The 18,980-nt window shown below is 35.1% G+C and overlaps 1 protein-coding gene across 3 annotated transcripts; it reads right to left on the reverse strand.

The window, feature by feature from the left end:
- Positions 1-74: 74 nt before the first annotated feature.
- Positions 75-16,990, reverse strand: LOC113093280 (VPS9 domain-containing protein 1-like). Of its 3 annotated transcripts, none has more exons than XR_003287722.1 (16): positions 16,892-16,990; positions 16,126-16,198; positions 14,742-14,924; positions 14,450-14,609; positions 13,557-13,668; positions 12,047-12,109; positions 11,350-11,402; positions 11,036-11,123; positions 10,391-10,476; positions 9,781-10,307; positions 9,387-9,516; positions 8,459-8,664; positions 7,141-7,225; positions 4,756-4,860; positions 1,296-2,360; positions 75-1,057 (listed from the first exon to the last, which is right to left on the reverse strand). XR_003287722.1 is itself a non-coding variant. In XM_026259073.1 (16 exons), exons 1-15 carry the CDS (start codon positions 16,988-16,990, stop codon positions 2,249-2,251), a joined length of 2,082 nt encoding a protein of 693 aa, XP_026114858.1. In that variant the 3' UTR covers positions 75-1,465; position 2,248. The 3 variants fall into 3 exon arrangements, 2 of the variants coding, with proteins under 2 accessions (XP_026114858.1, XP_026114857.1); XM_026259073.1 differs by having other exon boundaries at positions 75-1,465; positions 2,248-2,360; XM_026259072.1 differs by having other exon boundaries at positions 75-1,465; positions 2,244-2,360.
- Between the last annotated feature and the right edge of the window lie 1,990 nt (positions 16,991-18,980).

Genomic DNA, 18,980 nt, shown 5'->3' on the forward strand with positions numbered 1-18,980 from the left:
ATGATTAAAAGGTGGTCAAAAGCATGGAGGAATTAGGAAAAGAAAAGAAAAACACCACCAAAAGAACACTAAACTGGGTTACATATGTCTTTATTGTTCGAAAATTCACATGCCACGCACTTTCAAACCATGCCCATGTGCATTATCCAATCCAAAGATCAGGTATGGAGAACTTGGGAAGGTTTTGTAAAAAACATGGCCACTGTCTTTCAGGTAAAGAGATTCAGGCTACATTCAACTCACATTACATAACATGTGTTCAGCAACAAACATTCTGCTCAGACAAAATATATAAATATATACATTTATGCATTTGCATGCACACATTTTATTATGCCTATTTTCCATTCAATCCATTCAACGTCAGACTGAATACATGGTTCAGCAGCATTAATCTTTCTTGCACATCCAATCTTTTTTTTTCACATTGATTTCACTTCTTTGACTATTAGAGTGAAAAGCATTTAAATAAGTTAATATATTTAAAAAAAGAAAAGAAATGCACAGCTTAGAGTTTATGTATATATGATTGTTTTCAACAATTTTTCTCCATTTTCTCCTAACCATTTAAGCTCAAAATTGATATAATGATGAGCTAAAATAATACAAAAACTCTGAATTAGTGTCACTTTTTATATGGTTTAATAAATAGGGTGTTACAGGATGACAACCGCTAGTAGTGCTTTAGTCTTTCATTTCCATAGTAAAATTCTCTGGGAAGTTCATTTGGACAAGAGGAGAAAAAAAATAAAAATCAATGAGATTAGAATATATACACATAAAAAAAAAAAAAAAAAAAAACTAAACTTTTGAGTCCTTTCCTAACATCTTGCTAATTTCATCCCATTCAGTCTCATATATATATTTTTAAACCACTTTCAGATGAACCTGCCCTGTAGCGCCCACATGAATAACCTTCTCCAGTCCCTTCAAAGCAGAAGGTGGAGAAGATTTGAACAGAACTGATGTCTGGCCTGATTTGGGACTAAACATTATCGATATACCAACTCCTGAGGACGGTCAAAACACCATGAGATCGTTCCGTAGGCTAAGGCCCCTAGAACCAAAGCACAAACAGCTCCAATTAAACTGGATGAACACAAACTATGCAAGCGAGCCAGCCAGCTACTTTAAGAGCAGAGACTGGTACAGAAGAAAAAGCAAAGAAAGTTTTGTCTATGATTCTAGCTGACGCTGGAAGTTTGTTTGACGTTTTGGCATGCTTAACAGTCTCCATTGGGTAATCAAATTAGAAATTAAGCCACCGTAAACTATCATTATTTCAGTAACACTACCTTAAACAGAAACTTCACCCTGTGGGCAGAAACAAACAGCAAAAATTCACTTTAAGAAGTTCAGGGTTCAGCAAGGTCGATGTAATCCATCCATCAAGGTAATAGCAGCACATCTGGCTGTGATCCAGGGGTACAGCCCAGCCCCTCCTTTTCTATGGGTTTCATTTAATCTGTTCAGAGATGGATGACGAAAGAGAAGTGCATTTCAACACGGTACGCCGTAGCATAATTGACAGCGGTACAGACATTGCGCTCTGCAAAGTTAAACCTTTGGATAAAATGGGATAACTTCTGATGAGGCGGAAAAATGTTGTGAGATAGAGTTAGTGGTCTGGTTTATCTTTCCCTGACCCACCATATGACTAAGTTACTCAACTGAAATATGACATTTGAAGAGCACAAACCCATTTAGGCAACAATAACAACAACAACAACAACAATAATAATATATACACAATCATTCAAAAGTTTGGAGTGGGTAAGATTTTTAAAATGCTTTTGAAAGAAGTCTCTTATGTTAGCAAAGTCTCCATTTATTTGATCACAGTTTAAAGTATTAGTTTTCTATTTTAATATATTTTAAATGTATTTCTGTGACAGCAAAGCTGAAATTACAGCAGTCGCTCCATCAGAAATCTTCCCGATATACTGATTTGCTGCTCAAGAATTATTTTTTTGCCATCAACAATCACTGATTAATATTTGTGTCAATTTTAAAGTTGAAAGAGCAGCATTTGAAATCGATAAACAACATAATATCGTAACTGTTACTTTTACAAAGAAAGAAAAAGAACAAATGAATGAAAGAACTAATGAAAGAAAGAAAAAGAAAGAACGACCTTGGATTGGGATGGTAATATAACAATATAGCCTCCATGCAGGTAGCTCACTAGGTTGAGTCAGTGTGTATCAGAGAGGATGAACCTGAAATGATATGACTGGCTTTACCTACGTCAGGTAAGTTTGTCAGTCAGGGGCGGAGCACCACCCAAGGGCAATGACTCGATGTAGGTCAGCGTGCTCTGCAGTGACGTCAGGCAGTACCCTTCCTCTCCGATCAGATACCTGTAGACATAAATAAACACTTCATTGGCGCTTCTGCTCACAAGGGAAAACAAGATCTCTTCCACCGAGGGTCAACTTCAAGTGAACCCATCTGCTAATGAGACGAAGACACGAGAGAAAGCTGAAGCCAAGAGTCAGTTTGTAACAAGGTGGATGGTGTGATGACAGAAAATAAAGGAGAAAAGAAAAGCAGTATGAGACAGATCATTCTATTCATTAAAATAAGTTTGCTCAATTAAAAAAAATAATAATGCACCCTCAAGTCATAAACTGTTATTTGATTGTGACTTGCTGGAGGTGCAGATTACCAATAAAAGTTTGTATGATGAACAAAAATCTCTCATATGAGCAAGTTCACCTAAAAATGAAAATTTGCTGAAAAGGTACTCAAACACAGAGGCCATCCAAGAAGTAGCGGAGTTGATAAAAACATCACAATAATCCACACCACTACATCAGTAAACATCTTGGGAAGTGAAAAGCCACGTTTGAAAGAAAAACACAATACATCAAGGTGTTTTAACTTTGAAATGTTGACTCTGCTGTGTGCTTGATCTGTGCATATTTCCCTCCCGAGATTACTTTTTTACTGTAGAAACAATATTATGGACAGGGGACTCATATTTTAGCTGGAAGTAAAGGTTTGAAAATGTCTTGATGGACAAACAGCTTTTCATTTCACAAGAAGTTAACTGAACGGCCTGGAGTCATTTGGATTACTGGGATGTTTTATCAGCTGTTTGGACTAATTCTAACAACACCAATTCACTGTTGAGGATCCATTGGGGAGCAGGAGATGTAATGCTAAATCTCTGTTTCAGATGCACACACTACAGATACTACTTTTAGATCCTTTGAGCTTGATGGACACTTGAAGACTGCCACTACAAAAACAATCATTGAATGGAGAAAAGAAAAAAAAAAGGTACATTTTGTGTTCAATGTCAAAAATATAATCAAACAAGTTTGGAATGACATGACAAAAATATAACTTCTTTGTAAAACTATCGATTTAAATCAGTCTTAGATGCATGCATATAGTTCTAATTAAAGAAACCGTGCACTTCCTATCACAATCTTCCTCACACGCTGCAGAGTTCCAGCCTTCGTTCCAAGCCACCAAGAAGCATAAACATCTAAAGAGATTTTATTTGTATTTTTATAGGGAGAGAAAACCCAAACCAGAATATCCCCAACATTCCTTGTTAAGTGCCAATCTAACCAGCCTGTAAAAATGTCCAGTTTTTCACTGATAAACAGAGCTCAGGGCTGTGGTCGGAGTAGACACGCAAGAGTACAGCACAGGAGGGGTGACATGAATACCCACAACGCCGCTGAGGAAACCGGTCAAACGGTGACCTAAATCAACTGAGATCTCACGGTTGTGATATCCTCCGCTCCAAAAACTTATCTAAACATGAAATATGGCATCAAAGGTTGACTCATATTACAGAGAAGAACTGTAATATTTGTTTTCTGGGTTTATTTCAACATGTTTAGACTGGAGGGTATTTTTCGAGCTGAAATATTCATGAACAAATTCTGAGGCAATACATGACATTTTGATTACTGGTAGCAAGCGAGGTCATGTTCTGTTGATACTTAACACATGCCCAAATGACAGGAGGACTGGCACTTAAAAGGATATGACAAGCCAAATTTCAAAACATCAACATCTGATGCCACAAATTTGACAGACTTTCAATCAAGAGCCTATCTGATTGAATATATAGTCAGCCTGTAAATGTAACATTTAAACCATTATAATAACATTTAACTCAGCCATATAGGTATCAACCGGACAATATTTTACAATTTGTTTGCTTATTTATTTGACAGTTTCATTCTAATCCGTTTCCATAGCAAGAACTGTATATACACAAACTACATCCAAAAGTATCATGGTTTCCACAAAAACTAAGCAGCACCGTTTTCAACACTGTGATGATATTTGAACTCCAAATTAACATATAAGAATGATTTCTGAAGGAATGGAATACTGGAATAATTACACTAAATAACATTGCATTATTATTTCACAATATTACTGTTTAACTGTATGTTTGATTAAATAAATGCAGCCTTGATGAGCTTAAGAGACTTTTTTCAAAGTCCCTAAAGAACACTTCTTTAACCCTTCTTGTGGTTAACTTGCCACTGATCTCATTTGCTACTGGTAACTTCATTCTTTATAACATTTAAACCTAAAAAAGATTGACTATAGATAGAATGTCATAAGACATGCCCTGGTGGGAGGCAGGTGCATAGAAGAGTGTGGGCCTTCTCGCTCTATTCTAATCAATTTCCTGTGGTACAGCAGGCTCAGTTCATCTTTAGTTCATAAATAACCGTGGAGAATAGAAAAAGGACACAGCATTTTATATTGAATACACACCCCTCGTGAATGAATTCTTCCAACGCAGCACATTCAGACACCAGCTGAGGCATTGCACTGCGTAAAGCCACGAACGCCAAGATGGGCAACAGGTCATCAGCACCTCTGAGGATGACAAAATGGGAGAAATTAAGGAATGATTTGATGAAGTCAATCAATCAATTTAAATTAAATGTATTTGCAGATCAAGCTATTCTGAGAAAGAACACAAACCCCTTGATTTGTACAGTGGAGGGACGTTTGCGTGAGAAAATAGCTGGGTGTCCCCTTTCCTGACGGACAACAGGACACCGTACGTGTTTCATGCAGGTGAGAATAGCTCTGCTCCAAAACCATTTCTGCTGCTATCAAAATAACGCTCATGCACAGAAAAGGTGTGCTGGGATTACGCGGCTGTTAGCTTGTTCAAGCCTGTTTGTCAAATTACGGCAAAAACAGCTTTTTTTTCAGTGAGGGCCAAATTCGATAGAGTTAAGCAATGTGAACGCGAAGGACGATGATTGTAATGTATTATAGACCAATACGCCCCCTCTAGAGAAAAGACAAAAGACCAATGCAAAGATGGACCGACAGATTAAATGACTGCTGTGCAGAAGGAACAACAAAATAATTTAAAGTGTGTGTGAAGGAAATCCATAAAGAAGAAGAAAGTGAACAAGTTTTAAAAGAGGAGAGACAAGGTAACAGAACAAGCAAAAAAAAAAAAAAAAAGAGTGAGAATTGCTAAATTGTTCAAGTTCATGCATGCATGAGGACAATCATTCTCCCTCACAACCAAACACAACCTTAAATGCAAAACAAAGGCAGAATGCGCCTTGGCTGTGCTACCAGGGCAAAATCAGGACAAGTCTCGCAATGACACATCTCCTTTTGGTTCGCTGATGCCTTTATAGCATAATCATTTTTAAACCAAAGTTTAAGCACGGAATTGAAAACACCCAAAGAATGCTATCGAACCAAAACCGTTGGATTTGGAAAGCAACAGTACACTGTTCTGGTAAGAATCAACAAACATAAGAAATAGGGATGGGCAGTATGACCAAACCATCTTATTGCAAAATCATAATTATATAATACTTAAAAAAAAAAAAGAAGCTTTAACTACACTATTAAACAATTACATAATTGTACACTATTTAAATGATTAAAAACAATGTAAATTAATAAAATAAAATAATTTAACTGCTGAAATTAAGTAATTTTAAACAACAACAAAAAAAAATGATTATTACTATTATTCAATTAATATGTTTAAACAAAAATTTAGGGCAAGGAGATTCATCGGTTTTTATTTTTGTTTTGAAATTTGGCTTCCAACAAATCCAAATCAGTTAATCAGTAATTGTTGTAAAATGTAGATTTATTGTCTTCAGTAATTAATTGAGGACTCTTTACTTGCATTAATGAACCAAGATTTCGCTGAAGTACTGAAATTTTTACCAATAACTATGAAATCTAACTGAAATTTAAAATGACTCCTACTGCAAAAGATGATTTGTCAATACACTAAGCATATGCATCACCAGCGACCCATCGCTCTGCAAACTGTGATGCAAAAGACATGTAGATATGACAAGTGTTTAATCTACCCTTGTTTCCTAAAGTGAAGCAAGAAATCAAGAGAGAAATATGAACAGGCAGCTTGTTTTGATGGGTGTGGCAGGGCCAAAAGGTTATAGACATCATAACAGCCCACATAATCTCCCAGGACAGTTTTTCCCTTTTCAGGACTCTTACGTGAGCTTGCACTTTAACAATCAGCTGAGGAAGGAGGAAATTTAAGATGTATTCCAAAAGAGTGGAGCAGACACTGAGGTCTGTGGGAGAATTAGGGAATCTGAGCCAAGTACACACACTCCGATAAACCTAAATAAACCCAAATATTTAAGAAAATGTGTGTCACCAGGATATTACTCTGGTGGAACACACCCATTCATGCTGTAAATCCAGAATTCAAGAGTTTCACAAATTAGAAGAGCTGACATTTTAATCTGGGCGGTTCAAATTCATTGGCCAAAAGCTGTGTGAACATCTTATGAACAAGAACATAAGTAGAGCCATTATTTACAATAGATAAGGCTGCCTTTTGGTTAGCATTACTGGATCAATTTGTCTTGAGTCAAGCAGCTCTCTCAAAGTGCATCAAGGCCAAACAAAGTCTGCTCCAGACAGGGCGACCCACTTAGAGAGGAAGTCTGCTCCGAGCGCCCCGTTCAAAGGTTCAAGATGAACCCCTGCTGAGACTGACGAAGACTGACACAAGGCCAGCGGACAAACAGGAGGTCCATCACAACTTCTACTTTTTTTTTTTTTTTTTAAAGGAGAACATAAAGGATGGATCTTCCCAGAAACACAACGGATTTTATAAGACTTGTGTATACTCACATTGCTGCTGATTTGGGTGAAGGATCATTTTCTTGCATTAGGCAGTACTCTTCAGCACAGCCACAGATGATTCGTAGAGTTCTCACTGCAATGAAAAACAACTGCAGTCATTTAAAAAAAAAAAAAAAAAGACAGGACATTACTGGTAAGATTTGGATTCAATCAAAATGCTCAATCAGGTTTTAGGCATTGTAAGCTTTAAGACATGCTCAAACTGTAAGAGTACATATCGCAAAGAGTACATAATATGTACCCTGTAGTGGTAGAATGACATTTCTTCCACATAAGAGAGAGAGATAGAGAGAGAGAGAAAACAAGACTTACCAAAGCATGATTTTATTAATTAATAATAAATTATAAGATCATGTCAATAACTTCAGGTCTCATAATTACAAGTTGAATTATTACGCAAGTCTATAAATATGACTAGAAATGTGTCAAATATTTGAATTCCTCCGATTTTTGACATAATTCTATTCTCTGAATTGCCTATGTAAGGCAATTCAGAGAATAGTTTCTAAACACATTATAAATGTTAGAAATGTAGTGCCGAAAACATGTTACAAATACTGTGATTTATGTAGTAGGCCTATTGTACAGTTAGACCGTTAAACAGTTTTTCACCATTCTTTGTGTCCGGAATTTTTTGGGCGGGCTTGAAATAATGTCTCGATGACGTACTGGATCGACTGAACTTGGCCCCTCCCCTAACCATATAATACCTAATACGGCATAGAATCTTTAAAATAGGTTTGAGAGTTTTACACACCGGTCTGTTATTGTGGCGACATGAACGCGATGAACGAAAAGAACTGTGACTGGTTGTTTGACATGTCGGTCAAACGTCCACGAACCTTCAGTCATTCAAGTGGTGGCAGCTTTCCTGTGAGTGGGCGTGGTTTCAGGGCTGCGAGTGGACACGCCCCCAGCATTTGAGAGCAGAGAACACTGCTTATTTTTATCAAGATTGTGGTAACCTATTTTATTTACTTGGCTTTTTTATGATTCAAATTTGAGTTGTTAATAAAACATTTCTGTGGTTTGAAACTTGGAACACATTTAATATTGCTTTACAGACTTTAAGTTCATAATTTTGATTACGGTTCACCTATCCCATCTTAATATACAGAAATAGCTAGAGGGTGAGCAATTTGTAGGTTGATTTCACCCTCCCAAAAAAATAAAAAAGGGCACGACTATCAGTGTGTCAGATTTGATGGGGAGGGTGTTTGCTTGAAAACTTTTTTTTTTTTTGCAATTAGGCACTAAAGCAACACACTGAAAGGGTCTGTGGTTTCAATTTACAGTGAGATCTTACCTATACACTCCAGTTTCTTCTGAGGACAATAGTCTCTACACAGAAGCTTCAGCTCCTGCACCGCTGACTCGTAAGGGTAAGAACCGTGCAGCACAGCTGGGTCTCTGGGGAACAGTTTGGATGGTACACCAACATCACCAGGTGAAACATTATGATGAAGACGCATGCGGCTCTCAACAGCCAGCTCCCGTTCTTGATATACCTTCCTAAAGCATCACAAAGAAAACAAATAAGTTATTTCTATGCAATTATCTAAACCATAGAGCTTCTATGAAAGTGCTTTGATGACTAAGAGCTTTTTGGGAGCATTTGTAATTGAAGATGGAATTTCAGCCGTACTTGGACTAGAGAATATTAGACGATTAGTGCCATCTACTGCTCAGTGTCTAGACAATTCGTATGTGTCGGTAATCTCCGCCATTCAAAGTATTAATTTGAATATTTTAGATTTTGAATAAGAAAAAAATAGTACAATTAAAAGTTGTATTAATTAATCCTTTAAGAAAGGATTAATTAAAAATTGATCAAAAGTAATCAATCAAAAAAACATTTTTAATGACATTAAACAAATGCTATTCATCTATTCATTAAAAAATTCCCAGAAAAGCAGTTTCCACAAAAATATTAAGCAGGAAAACTGTTTTCAAAGTTGAAAAAAAAAAGTTTGAGTAGCAAATTAGCATATTAGAATGATTTCTGAAGGATCGTGTGACATTGAAGACTGGAGTAATGGCTTTTGAAAATTCAGCTTTGCTATCACTGAAATAAATTACATTTGAAAATATACATTTTAAATTGTTATAAGACTAACAGTACTGTTGTATATAATCAAGTTAATCAGATTTGGTAAAAAATAAAAAAAGAACTCATTGACCTCAAACTTTTCAAAGGTGGTATATGTTTTAAAAAATCTATTTTGGCGACCTACCTAAAAAGTGCAGACAGAGGGCACCAAATAGGGGTGAAGAAGACTTCCTCTATACTTGCCACGCATTGGTCCTTAGAAATTGCAGTGTTGAGACATTCAAAGGACAGAAGACACAGAGACAGCAGGCGATCTGTTTTACACAAAGATAAATCCATTTGTCATAGACAATCAGCCAAGTAGTCCATTTCATGAAAGGACCTTTTTACGAACATGTTTATGGTGGATTATGATGCTCAGGCGTTAGATACACCCTGACACAGCATAAACACATGATACAATAATACAGATCCCACTGGCTTTAAAAGGGGATTTCTAAAAATGCTGAACTCACATGCTGCACATATCTAGAGTCCCAACTAAGGTCTCAATCATACAAGAACAGACATGTATTTACCAATAGCAATGTGGATGTCTTTGATAATGGCCTTCAAATGTCCCTTTAAAGCACGATCCTCAAGATGATGAACATGAGACTCTAGGTCTATGTGTGTTGTGTCAAAGGTCACGTCAGAGTCTGTATCATCACCGCAGTGAGAAGGAACCCAGTCCAGCTGAGTAAGAAACTTCTCTAGATCCTCAAAAGAGTTCTCCCTATCTGTAGAGACCAGAGATGAGGACTCGTCCGGGTCTATCTCAGACATTGTGTTGTTGGCATTGAGGTCGTGGGATGGGGAAAAAGAGATGGAGGCGTCAGATAAGCTGTGTGTCATAGAAGATTTGAGCGGGCTCTGCTGCTGCTGTGGAGAGATAGGACTGTCTGACAGGAACAAGCTTTGGGCACTGCAGGAAGGCTTTAAGGGTAGTAGTGAGTGACCAGGCGCTGTGCTCAGAGGAACACACTGGCTCACTATAGGATAGAGTCTGTTATACACCCGATACTGAAGCCTCTTCAGCAACTTCATGACTGGGTGGTCTGGGTAGCTGGGATCAGGAAAGAAAAGAAACTAATGACATAAGATACATAGAAACACTTCTGCTTACAGATGATGACAACATGAACCTACCTGAGAAGACATGACATAAGACCTGAAACCAGTGTTGGATCATTTGGATTCTTTTTCAGATTCATTTTCCAAATTTTTGGCCATTCCTATGTTTAAACAAATAAAATCATTATTTATAGACTACACTAAGTCAGTACGATTTAAAAAAATAAAATAAATTAACACTCTTATATAGCAAGCCAAGGATGCATTACACTGATCAAAAGTGACAGTAGTTTTACAAATGACTTGTTTCATATAAATGTTGTTCTATTCATCAAAGCATATTGAAAAAAAGAGTTTCTTCAAAAATATTAAGCAGCTCAACCTTTTACTACAATGATGATAATAAGAAATGTTTTTTAAACACCAAATCAGCATATAGAAAGATTTCTGAAGGATCATGCGAAGCTGAAGACTGGAGTGATGATAATGAGAAATCACAGTTTTGCATCACATGAAATAAAATGTTTTAAAATATTAAAATAGGAGTCATTTTAAAATTGTAGTAATATTTTACAACATGACTTTTATTACAGTGTTTATCAAATAAATGCAGCCTCGCTGAGACCCCGCCTAAATTTGTTTTTTTTATATATTACCAAAAATATTTCTTTATTTATTACCTAACCTAACTGTTTGAATTGAAATTATTATTAAACGTACATGATCTTGCTCATATTCAAGTACACTTGCATACAGAACCCGCTGCTCTTGTTCCTCAGCTGTCATGGTCCCACAGGTCACAAACCTCCTGCAAAAATGCACCCATTTCATGCACCCAAATTAAAACATTGTATAATTAAGAAAAAAAAAACAGTTGGGCATTAAACAGATTAAACGTGTTTACAAAATTATTTTGCTATTACAAGGTATTGTGTCATGCACAGCACTGCAAACAACAGATAGGAAACTCTTAATACTACATTTGCAAATAAATAGCTAGCTAAACATCTTTATATGGCCTATGGGATTCTCACCTGTTGGCTTCTTCCTGCAGCCGGAGTCTCCTTTCTTCCATTTTTCTTTGAAGCTGAAAGAGCTCAGGAAAACTCCCAAACATTGGAAAAATTACCACACTCATAAAAAGAGATCAGCAGAAGGCAAACCTTGAACACAAGCATATTGATTAAACATTCACCCAACATGCTTAAAGTTTAGTTTTCGTTTTTTCATATCAACATTATAGTATCAATGAGACATTGCTTTAATATAAAAAAATAAATACAAATAAAATAATATTATATATATTTTATTATGATTCAATGAAACTTGCAAATAAAACTTAGCATTGAATTTTGAACAATAGACGACTCTGGTTTGTAAAGAAAGTACAAAGTAAACCTTTCTTCCCAAACACTCGTGACACAGCAAACACAGTGCATCTCAAAGGTCAAACACTGATACACTTAAAATAAACATCAAAACCCTTTGATAATCTTATGTAACTACCTCTACAACAGCATAAGTGATCGACAGAAATTATTGATGGAAAGAAAAAAGACGTAACAAATACGACAGCAAGACCAATCCAATTACAGCCACCGTTCACTAAATTTGAACACCTGTCCAATTCAAGGCTGATTTTACAACAGAATCGCACTGCTATGCATTTAGGCAGAAAATCTGAAACCAGATCTTAACCAAAGCCACAGCTCAAGAAATGGTTAAGGATACTGCATCTTGCCTGGCTCTGGCTATTATCAGATTCTCCATCATCTGCCTCTGGAGTGAGAGGGTCTATAATAAGAAAAAGAAAAAGACCAGTGTTATACAAGTAATTATTTCAGCTTCAATTATGTTAACATTTACTCTTTGGAAGAAGAGGAATTTTTATTTTTAAGAAATGTACATGAAAAAGTGCATATAGTTTTAAACATAACACTGCAGAACCATTGCAGCTTTAAAGGAAGGAATTAGAAAACATCCACCATTTCCACTCACAAAAACTAAATTACTTTAACTGGTCACTAGTTGTTTCCTATTTGTAAATCATACTTTTGTCTAATTCATATAATACTGAAGTGTCAAATGAGCTTTCAGAAATACAAAAAGTAGAGTATGGATCAAAATTAAGTAAAAATCCTGCATGCATAATGCAGAATTAGTAAAATACAGATTAAAATACTTTTAGATGGGCCATGTGAAAGTATGACATGCCTACTTTCAAACTTTAAACATTTTCATTTTGTCATTGTCATGTAATTTTACGCACTGGATTTTCATATGGCAAAGATTTCATCATACATAGTATACCCAGTACGTAATTTGCATTTAAATTTACACGATTTTCCTCCAAACTATAAAATAATATGTAAATCGATTGAGAAGCATCCGTTATATTACTTTATCGCCACTCAAATATAAAATAATACAATCTAAGTCAAAACTAACCTTCCAGAAAGCCTTGATTTTTTTCCAGTATAAACGGATATCCATTGGTGTTACTCTGCGTCTCCGGATCATTCTTGAGAACTGAACAGCACACACTGTTTGTGTCCCGCCGAACAACATTAAGTTTGACCAGCCACCAAAACGAAAGAACTTACCGTGTACGTGAATAAAACTACGATAGTATAGCCATGCTGCAATCTATCGCTCTGATCCCCTGACCGGATCCCAAAAACAACAGCAGGCGTCGCTCCACATTAAGCAAGTTTAGTGAAACGCGCAAAGTCATTTAAAATTGAAGGAGTGGCGTCACGTGTTCTAGGCACGCGCGCAATAAAGTAACAGATCATGTGCGTAAACAACTGCAATCGGGTCAAAGAATAAGTTCTTTGTTTATGGACTTTCCACACATATATACAATTTTATATATATATCATGAACGCTTTGAACCATAAGGTGTATATAATCGCAAAATGAAATATTTGCATTGCCTTTCTGGTTCTATTTAAAAAAAAAAAAATCCTCTTCCCTTTTATTTATTTTTATAGATATTTTTTTTTACCAAATACTTTTTTATTCAGAATTTGTTTACAAATAAAAACATGAGGAAAAGTAAATAAAAATACAAATAAAAAATATAGACATAAATATAAAAACTGGAAAAGAGAGACCTGTAAAAAAGTACAGCAGAATGCTAATAAAACAATCAAAACAAACGAGAGTCGTTATATGGATTCATACATTTATTCATTTATTAATTTCCTAGACACACACATTACTTTCTTCCCAGACTTACCAGTGAGGTTTTCTGTGTGGCTTGACCAGGGGTAAGTCTTGCCAGCCGAGCCTCATAATTAGCCTTAAGTTTCTGGTTGAGACGTGATGCTTCTTCAATAGGCGTTAATTCCCTGCCATGCACATACAAAACATATTACAGTGTACATACAGTACTGTACATTTAGGGACAGTGAGAGTAGAAGAATATGATGTCCTATTAACTTCCTTCATATGGATGCAGAATAGATTTGTTCTCTATCACAGAGCCGATAACATTGAAAGATCAATTGTCGGGGTCAGTGGGAGAGCACGTAATTGTGTGAAATGTGGGGCATCATGTGAACCATTATTAAAAAAAAAAATACAGTGGTGAACAATCAAATGTTAAAGGTTCTGTACAGCAGCTAACAAAATAGAGATTTTTTAAATAATAAATTATTTATGATAGTTTTTTGAATTTTTAGAAAAAGCTTGCAGAGGCATCATCCGGATGAAAAACAAACTTGACATTATTGCTTTTTTAAATAACTTTTTTTGGAATGCAATCTATTAAAAATGAACCATCATATACAGTTTTCAAATATCTGACAGAGGCTATTTTGTCTTTTGTAAAATAAAGCATAATGTCTTTGGAGAATCTAATTTAATAAAACTGGGGCATTCCTTATGGAGAAAGTTACAGTGAATTACAACACTTATTTCATGTAGAGCTCTGAGATGGTGAACCATAATTTACGAAACCATATTTATTAGCCTTTAGAATTTTATAATAGTAATGTCGTTTTCAGTGTTATTTAATCTTGTTTTCGTTTGTTATCTTGTATTTCTTTGTATATCATACTATATCTTTGGGAACCAGATGTGAATGATCAATGGATATTGGGACTCTGTACCCATCATTATGAAACTTACTTTCGGTTGTCTTGTGATTCCACTGACTGAAGCTTCTGGAAGACTTCAGGGGGCAGGAAGGGGGAGTTGGTCTCCCCTCCCTCAGAGAGGACTCTGCGATGTCTGGTGGGCTGCTCTCTTCTTTGGGTCTCAGAAACCAATGCAGCTGCATTAGGTGTTTCTACAGAAAGAGGACAAGGTTTCACAGACAAGGCTTAAGCCTATCTCAGACTAAAATGCATGTTTGTTCAGTTTTAACTGTAAGAAACTTCATAAACACCCTGACTGAAACCCAAAGAAAATAAAGGCTCACCTGTTATTTTGGGACGTGCTGTCACATTAATAGCTGGAATGGTGGTCTGCTGGGAAGCGGACAGAGGAGGGGAGGAGATGACAGATGTTGGGGACTCTTGCTTTCTTATGATGCATGATTTAATCCTCTCTAAACATTGCTCGACTAGTTTCACCATTTTCTCCAATTCAACCGACTCCATTTCTATTAGAAAAAGTGCATAAAATACATATGTCTCATTAAACACATGAAAAAAGGACTTCAAAGGTACGATCTTACAGTGGATTTACTCCTGCCTAATCAACCAGGCAAAATTTAAATCAGCCTGAAAAGTTAATTATGTTAAAAGTGACATCTAACCTCATCTTATTAGAGCATCATTTAATGCAATCTACAGAAGTTAAGATAAGTTTGAACCTTGTGTGTATTATCATCAACACAAATTTGTATGACACATTAGCAGTGTTGTGGAGTAACTTGTTACATGTAACACAGTTAAGTAATTTAATTACAAAATAAATGTAACTGTAATCAGTTACAGTAACTGAGAATTTTTTGTAAATTTTAAATTACAGTTACTTATGAAAATGTTAAAGATTACAAAGGGGGTTACCTCTGAATATTTTCTCACACTCACACATACACAGATATTTTTCCCCAAAGTGCATTGACTGCTCTAACATATGAAACACCAAATGTTTCAGGAGTTTAGGACACATAATATTTATTTCCTATGTGGGTTTATGTATGTTTCTTGTTGTTTTTGTTTTTTTTTGTTTCAAGATGAACTGTTAGATGCCTGTGTTTCCTTTCATAGCTATGCAAAGACTTGATTTCAAAAACAGTATCATAGCTATTTAACTATATCTTATGATTTTAAATCTGTATTTAACCTCAGAATGATCTGAAACTAAAAAGTTGTGCTAAAGTCAGTTTTTGTGGCGGCTGTGCTGATTAACTGATTTATAATCTTAATTCAAGTGATGAAGGATTTTGAAAGTCTGACAGTAATCAGTGTTGAGTCCTACTGTAAGATTAACCCTGCCTGCTTTAAATGTTTCAAAATGATTTATAGTTAAAAACATTCATTAGAAATTTAGTGTAATAAAGTTACATTACTTTAATAAAGTAATTGAAAGTTACACTATTTATTACATTTTAAATAGTAACTTGTAAGCAACCTTCCCAACACTGCACATTAGCAAATACAATCTCTTCCTTTAAAAGTTCCTTCTTGAAATAGGAAGCCAGTTTACACCACATGACAGACTAATGCAGAGGAAATAGAATGCATTGTGAAATAACCTTTGAGGCCTGAAAGCACACATCACATTTGAATAGAAAGTTTGAAGAATGTCTAATTGGAAAACAAACTCATTTTCTAAATTAATTAGGAATAACTTACGTTTAGATGTGGCATCTTCAAGCAAAGCATGAGAGATGTAGCTGATACTTCTCAAGTATTCACAGTAGGCCTCCTATAAAGGGATATAATTATTCATAGTGGGTGGCAGGAAGATTTTATTGGATGTTTTGTGCAACACTGTGCCTTACAGTTATGTTATTTGCTAGATGCCCTGCTCCGGTGTCTCTTACATTGCCACAACCATTAAAAAAATGCTGGATAAGAAACCAAGCATTTTTCATCATTGTCCAATATTACGCCTCCTCTCCATCAGTTTGTCAACCTCCGAAAAGCTGATCATAGCAGAATCATTCCCTTTAGGAAAAGTGTATTTGACCAAACAGTTTTTTTTTTTTTTTTTTCTTTATTGTTATGTAAATATGTAATTTTACTTTCTTTTAGGGTGACTATTACCATCTGTCTGCAGATGAAAAATAGCCTTCTGGCTAACCCTGGCATATTGACAGAAATGTTTATGCATTGTCCCTGAAATAAATAAATAAATACATAAATACATAAATAAATAAATAAACAATCATACGATTAGGAAACAGGCAATCATGGTTAGTTAAAATAAAAAGGTAAACACTCCATATCACTGGATCTGGACTAGACCCGCAGTTTAAAAATCATTGGGGTTCTAATGATCATCGGCTTCTAACAGTGTTTACGCTGATGAATTACGTCACACTCGCATGCATTTATTGGATAAATATGACCATATCTGGGACAAACAGGGCCGGTTTAAAGATTTAAACATCTGTACCTTGTGTCTGTTGCCGGTATCCAGCTGAATGGCCACTTTTACAAGTCTCATGGCGTTCTGCAGCGGTCTCTGACTGCTGTCACTTTCAGGAGAAGCCATCCTACCAAAACAGTCGCGTGAGTGCGCAACAACTGGTGACGCAATCACTGCGTTTTCAAAATAAAAGGAGATGTAAACAGCTGTTAACTGGAATACGTTAAATAAACAAAGAAAATACAGCTAAAGAAAATAACAATAATGATAACCAAATACCTTAATAATGAACTATCATATAATAAATATAACAAGGCAAACGTTCAGAAAATAGACCAATATAGAGATCAATAATGAATAAAATGAATAAAATGTACACATCTTGGCATAGCCTACATATTAAATAACTTCAACGGAAATAAAAAAGTGGCTATATAGATTTTATTTTTGTTCTCCTGCCACTGAATTATTTGAACATTATATTTTGTATTGTTACAATGCAATAAATACAATGATATATAAATAAGGTAATAATTTAAAACGTACGCAGTGTTATTTCAGTATTAATTATACTTCATGTACTACTTCATTACAGTATTTAGAAACATTTGCATTTGCTTTTCATTTATATTTTCATCTTACGTTTATTGATTTTTATCATGTGCTTTGTCATTTTCAAGTTTAATATATATATATATATATATATATATTTCTATATAACTTTAATGTTTATTAGTTGTAAGTAGATACTTCCGTTTAAACTTCTTTCATTTAGTTGCAAAGGTAACATTTCTAATTTTCAAGTTGAGCTTAAGTTTTTATTTTACTTTAATAATGTTCATATTATTTCAGCTTTATTTTAGTTTCTTCAGACATCTTGTTAACAATAACAATATTTTAAAATACCAGAAGTTATCAAACTTAAGTCTAGAAAAAAAGAACAACACAGCAAATACAGTAGGCTAATTTTTTTTTTTTTTTTTGAATACCGTTGCAGCAGTTTTTACACTGGGGGAAACAGGGAACAATCTGCAGTCTCTGAATAAAACACACTTCCTCAATCAGGTCACACACATACAAATGGCTGTGAGGTTTATCCTCATGTGGCAAATTTCTTTTGTTTGATGGGTGCAGGCAACTGAGTGGCGATGTCCTCTAGAGGGGGCTCAACCACCACCAGAGACTGATCCGGCATCAGCTCAACACACAGGATGTCCTAAAAGACGAGAGGAAAGTTATACACTTTCCTTCCAAAATTTCAGCAAAAAAAAAAAAAAAAAAAACATTCCCTTGATTGTGGCTAACACACACCTTGAAGGTCTTGCAGACTTTGAATGCATGGCTGTGAGATTTCCTTTGTTCCTCTGTGAGGCTCTTCAAACTCAGCTGATTGTAGAACTGAGTTTTTTCATCAGGCAGAGGCTAAAAAAAATACATATAAAGTAAAGAAAATATAAATATATATATATATATATATAAACCTTCCATACTTACATACATATATACACATAAATATATACATACAGTACACACACACACACACACACACACACACACACTCACATACACACACATATATATACACATATGTATATATATATATATATATATATATATATATATATATATATATATATATATATATATATACACACATATATAAATAAAAAATCTACCAACATTAGAAATATTAGGCTCTCAAATAAGATGATACGAATCTGTCTCACCAGGCTTTGGTCAATGATGCAGAGCATGTACATATCATGCAGGATTACATGGGAAGGATTTTGGGGATTGAACATCACATTGAGACATGGTGTGTCTCTTTCCACCCAGAAACGATGAAGGCCCTTCCTTTGCACCGCCCTGCTCCAATCCGTGTACTGTTTCTGCTCTATGGAATACTCAAACATCTATGGTGAACAAAAACACATGATACAAAGAAATATATGTACACTGCCATTCAAAAGTTTTTATTTTATTTTTTTAAATGCTTTTATGCACCAAGGATGAATTAATCAAAGATTGCAGTGAAGTTTTTGAATGTTATAAGACATTAATATTTCAAATAAATGCTATTAATAAAACATTCTATTAATCAAATAATCGTGAAACA

The sequence above is a fragment of the Carassius auratus genome, unplaced genomic scaffold (genome assembly GCF_003368295.1).
Source record: "Carassius auratus strain Wakin unplaced genomic scaffold, ASM336829v1 scaf_tig00214947, whole genome shotgun sequence".
Classification (NCBI taxonomy): domain Eukaryota; kingdom Metazoa; phylum Chordata; class Actinopteri; order Cypriniformes; family Cyprinidae; genus Carassius; species Carassius auratus.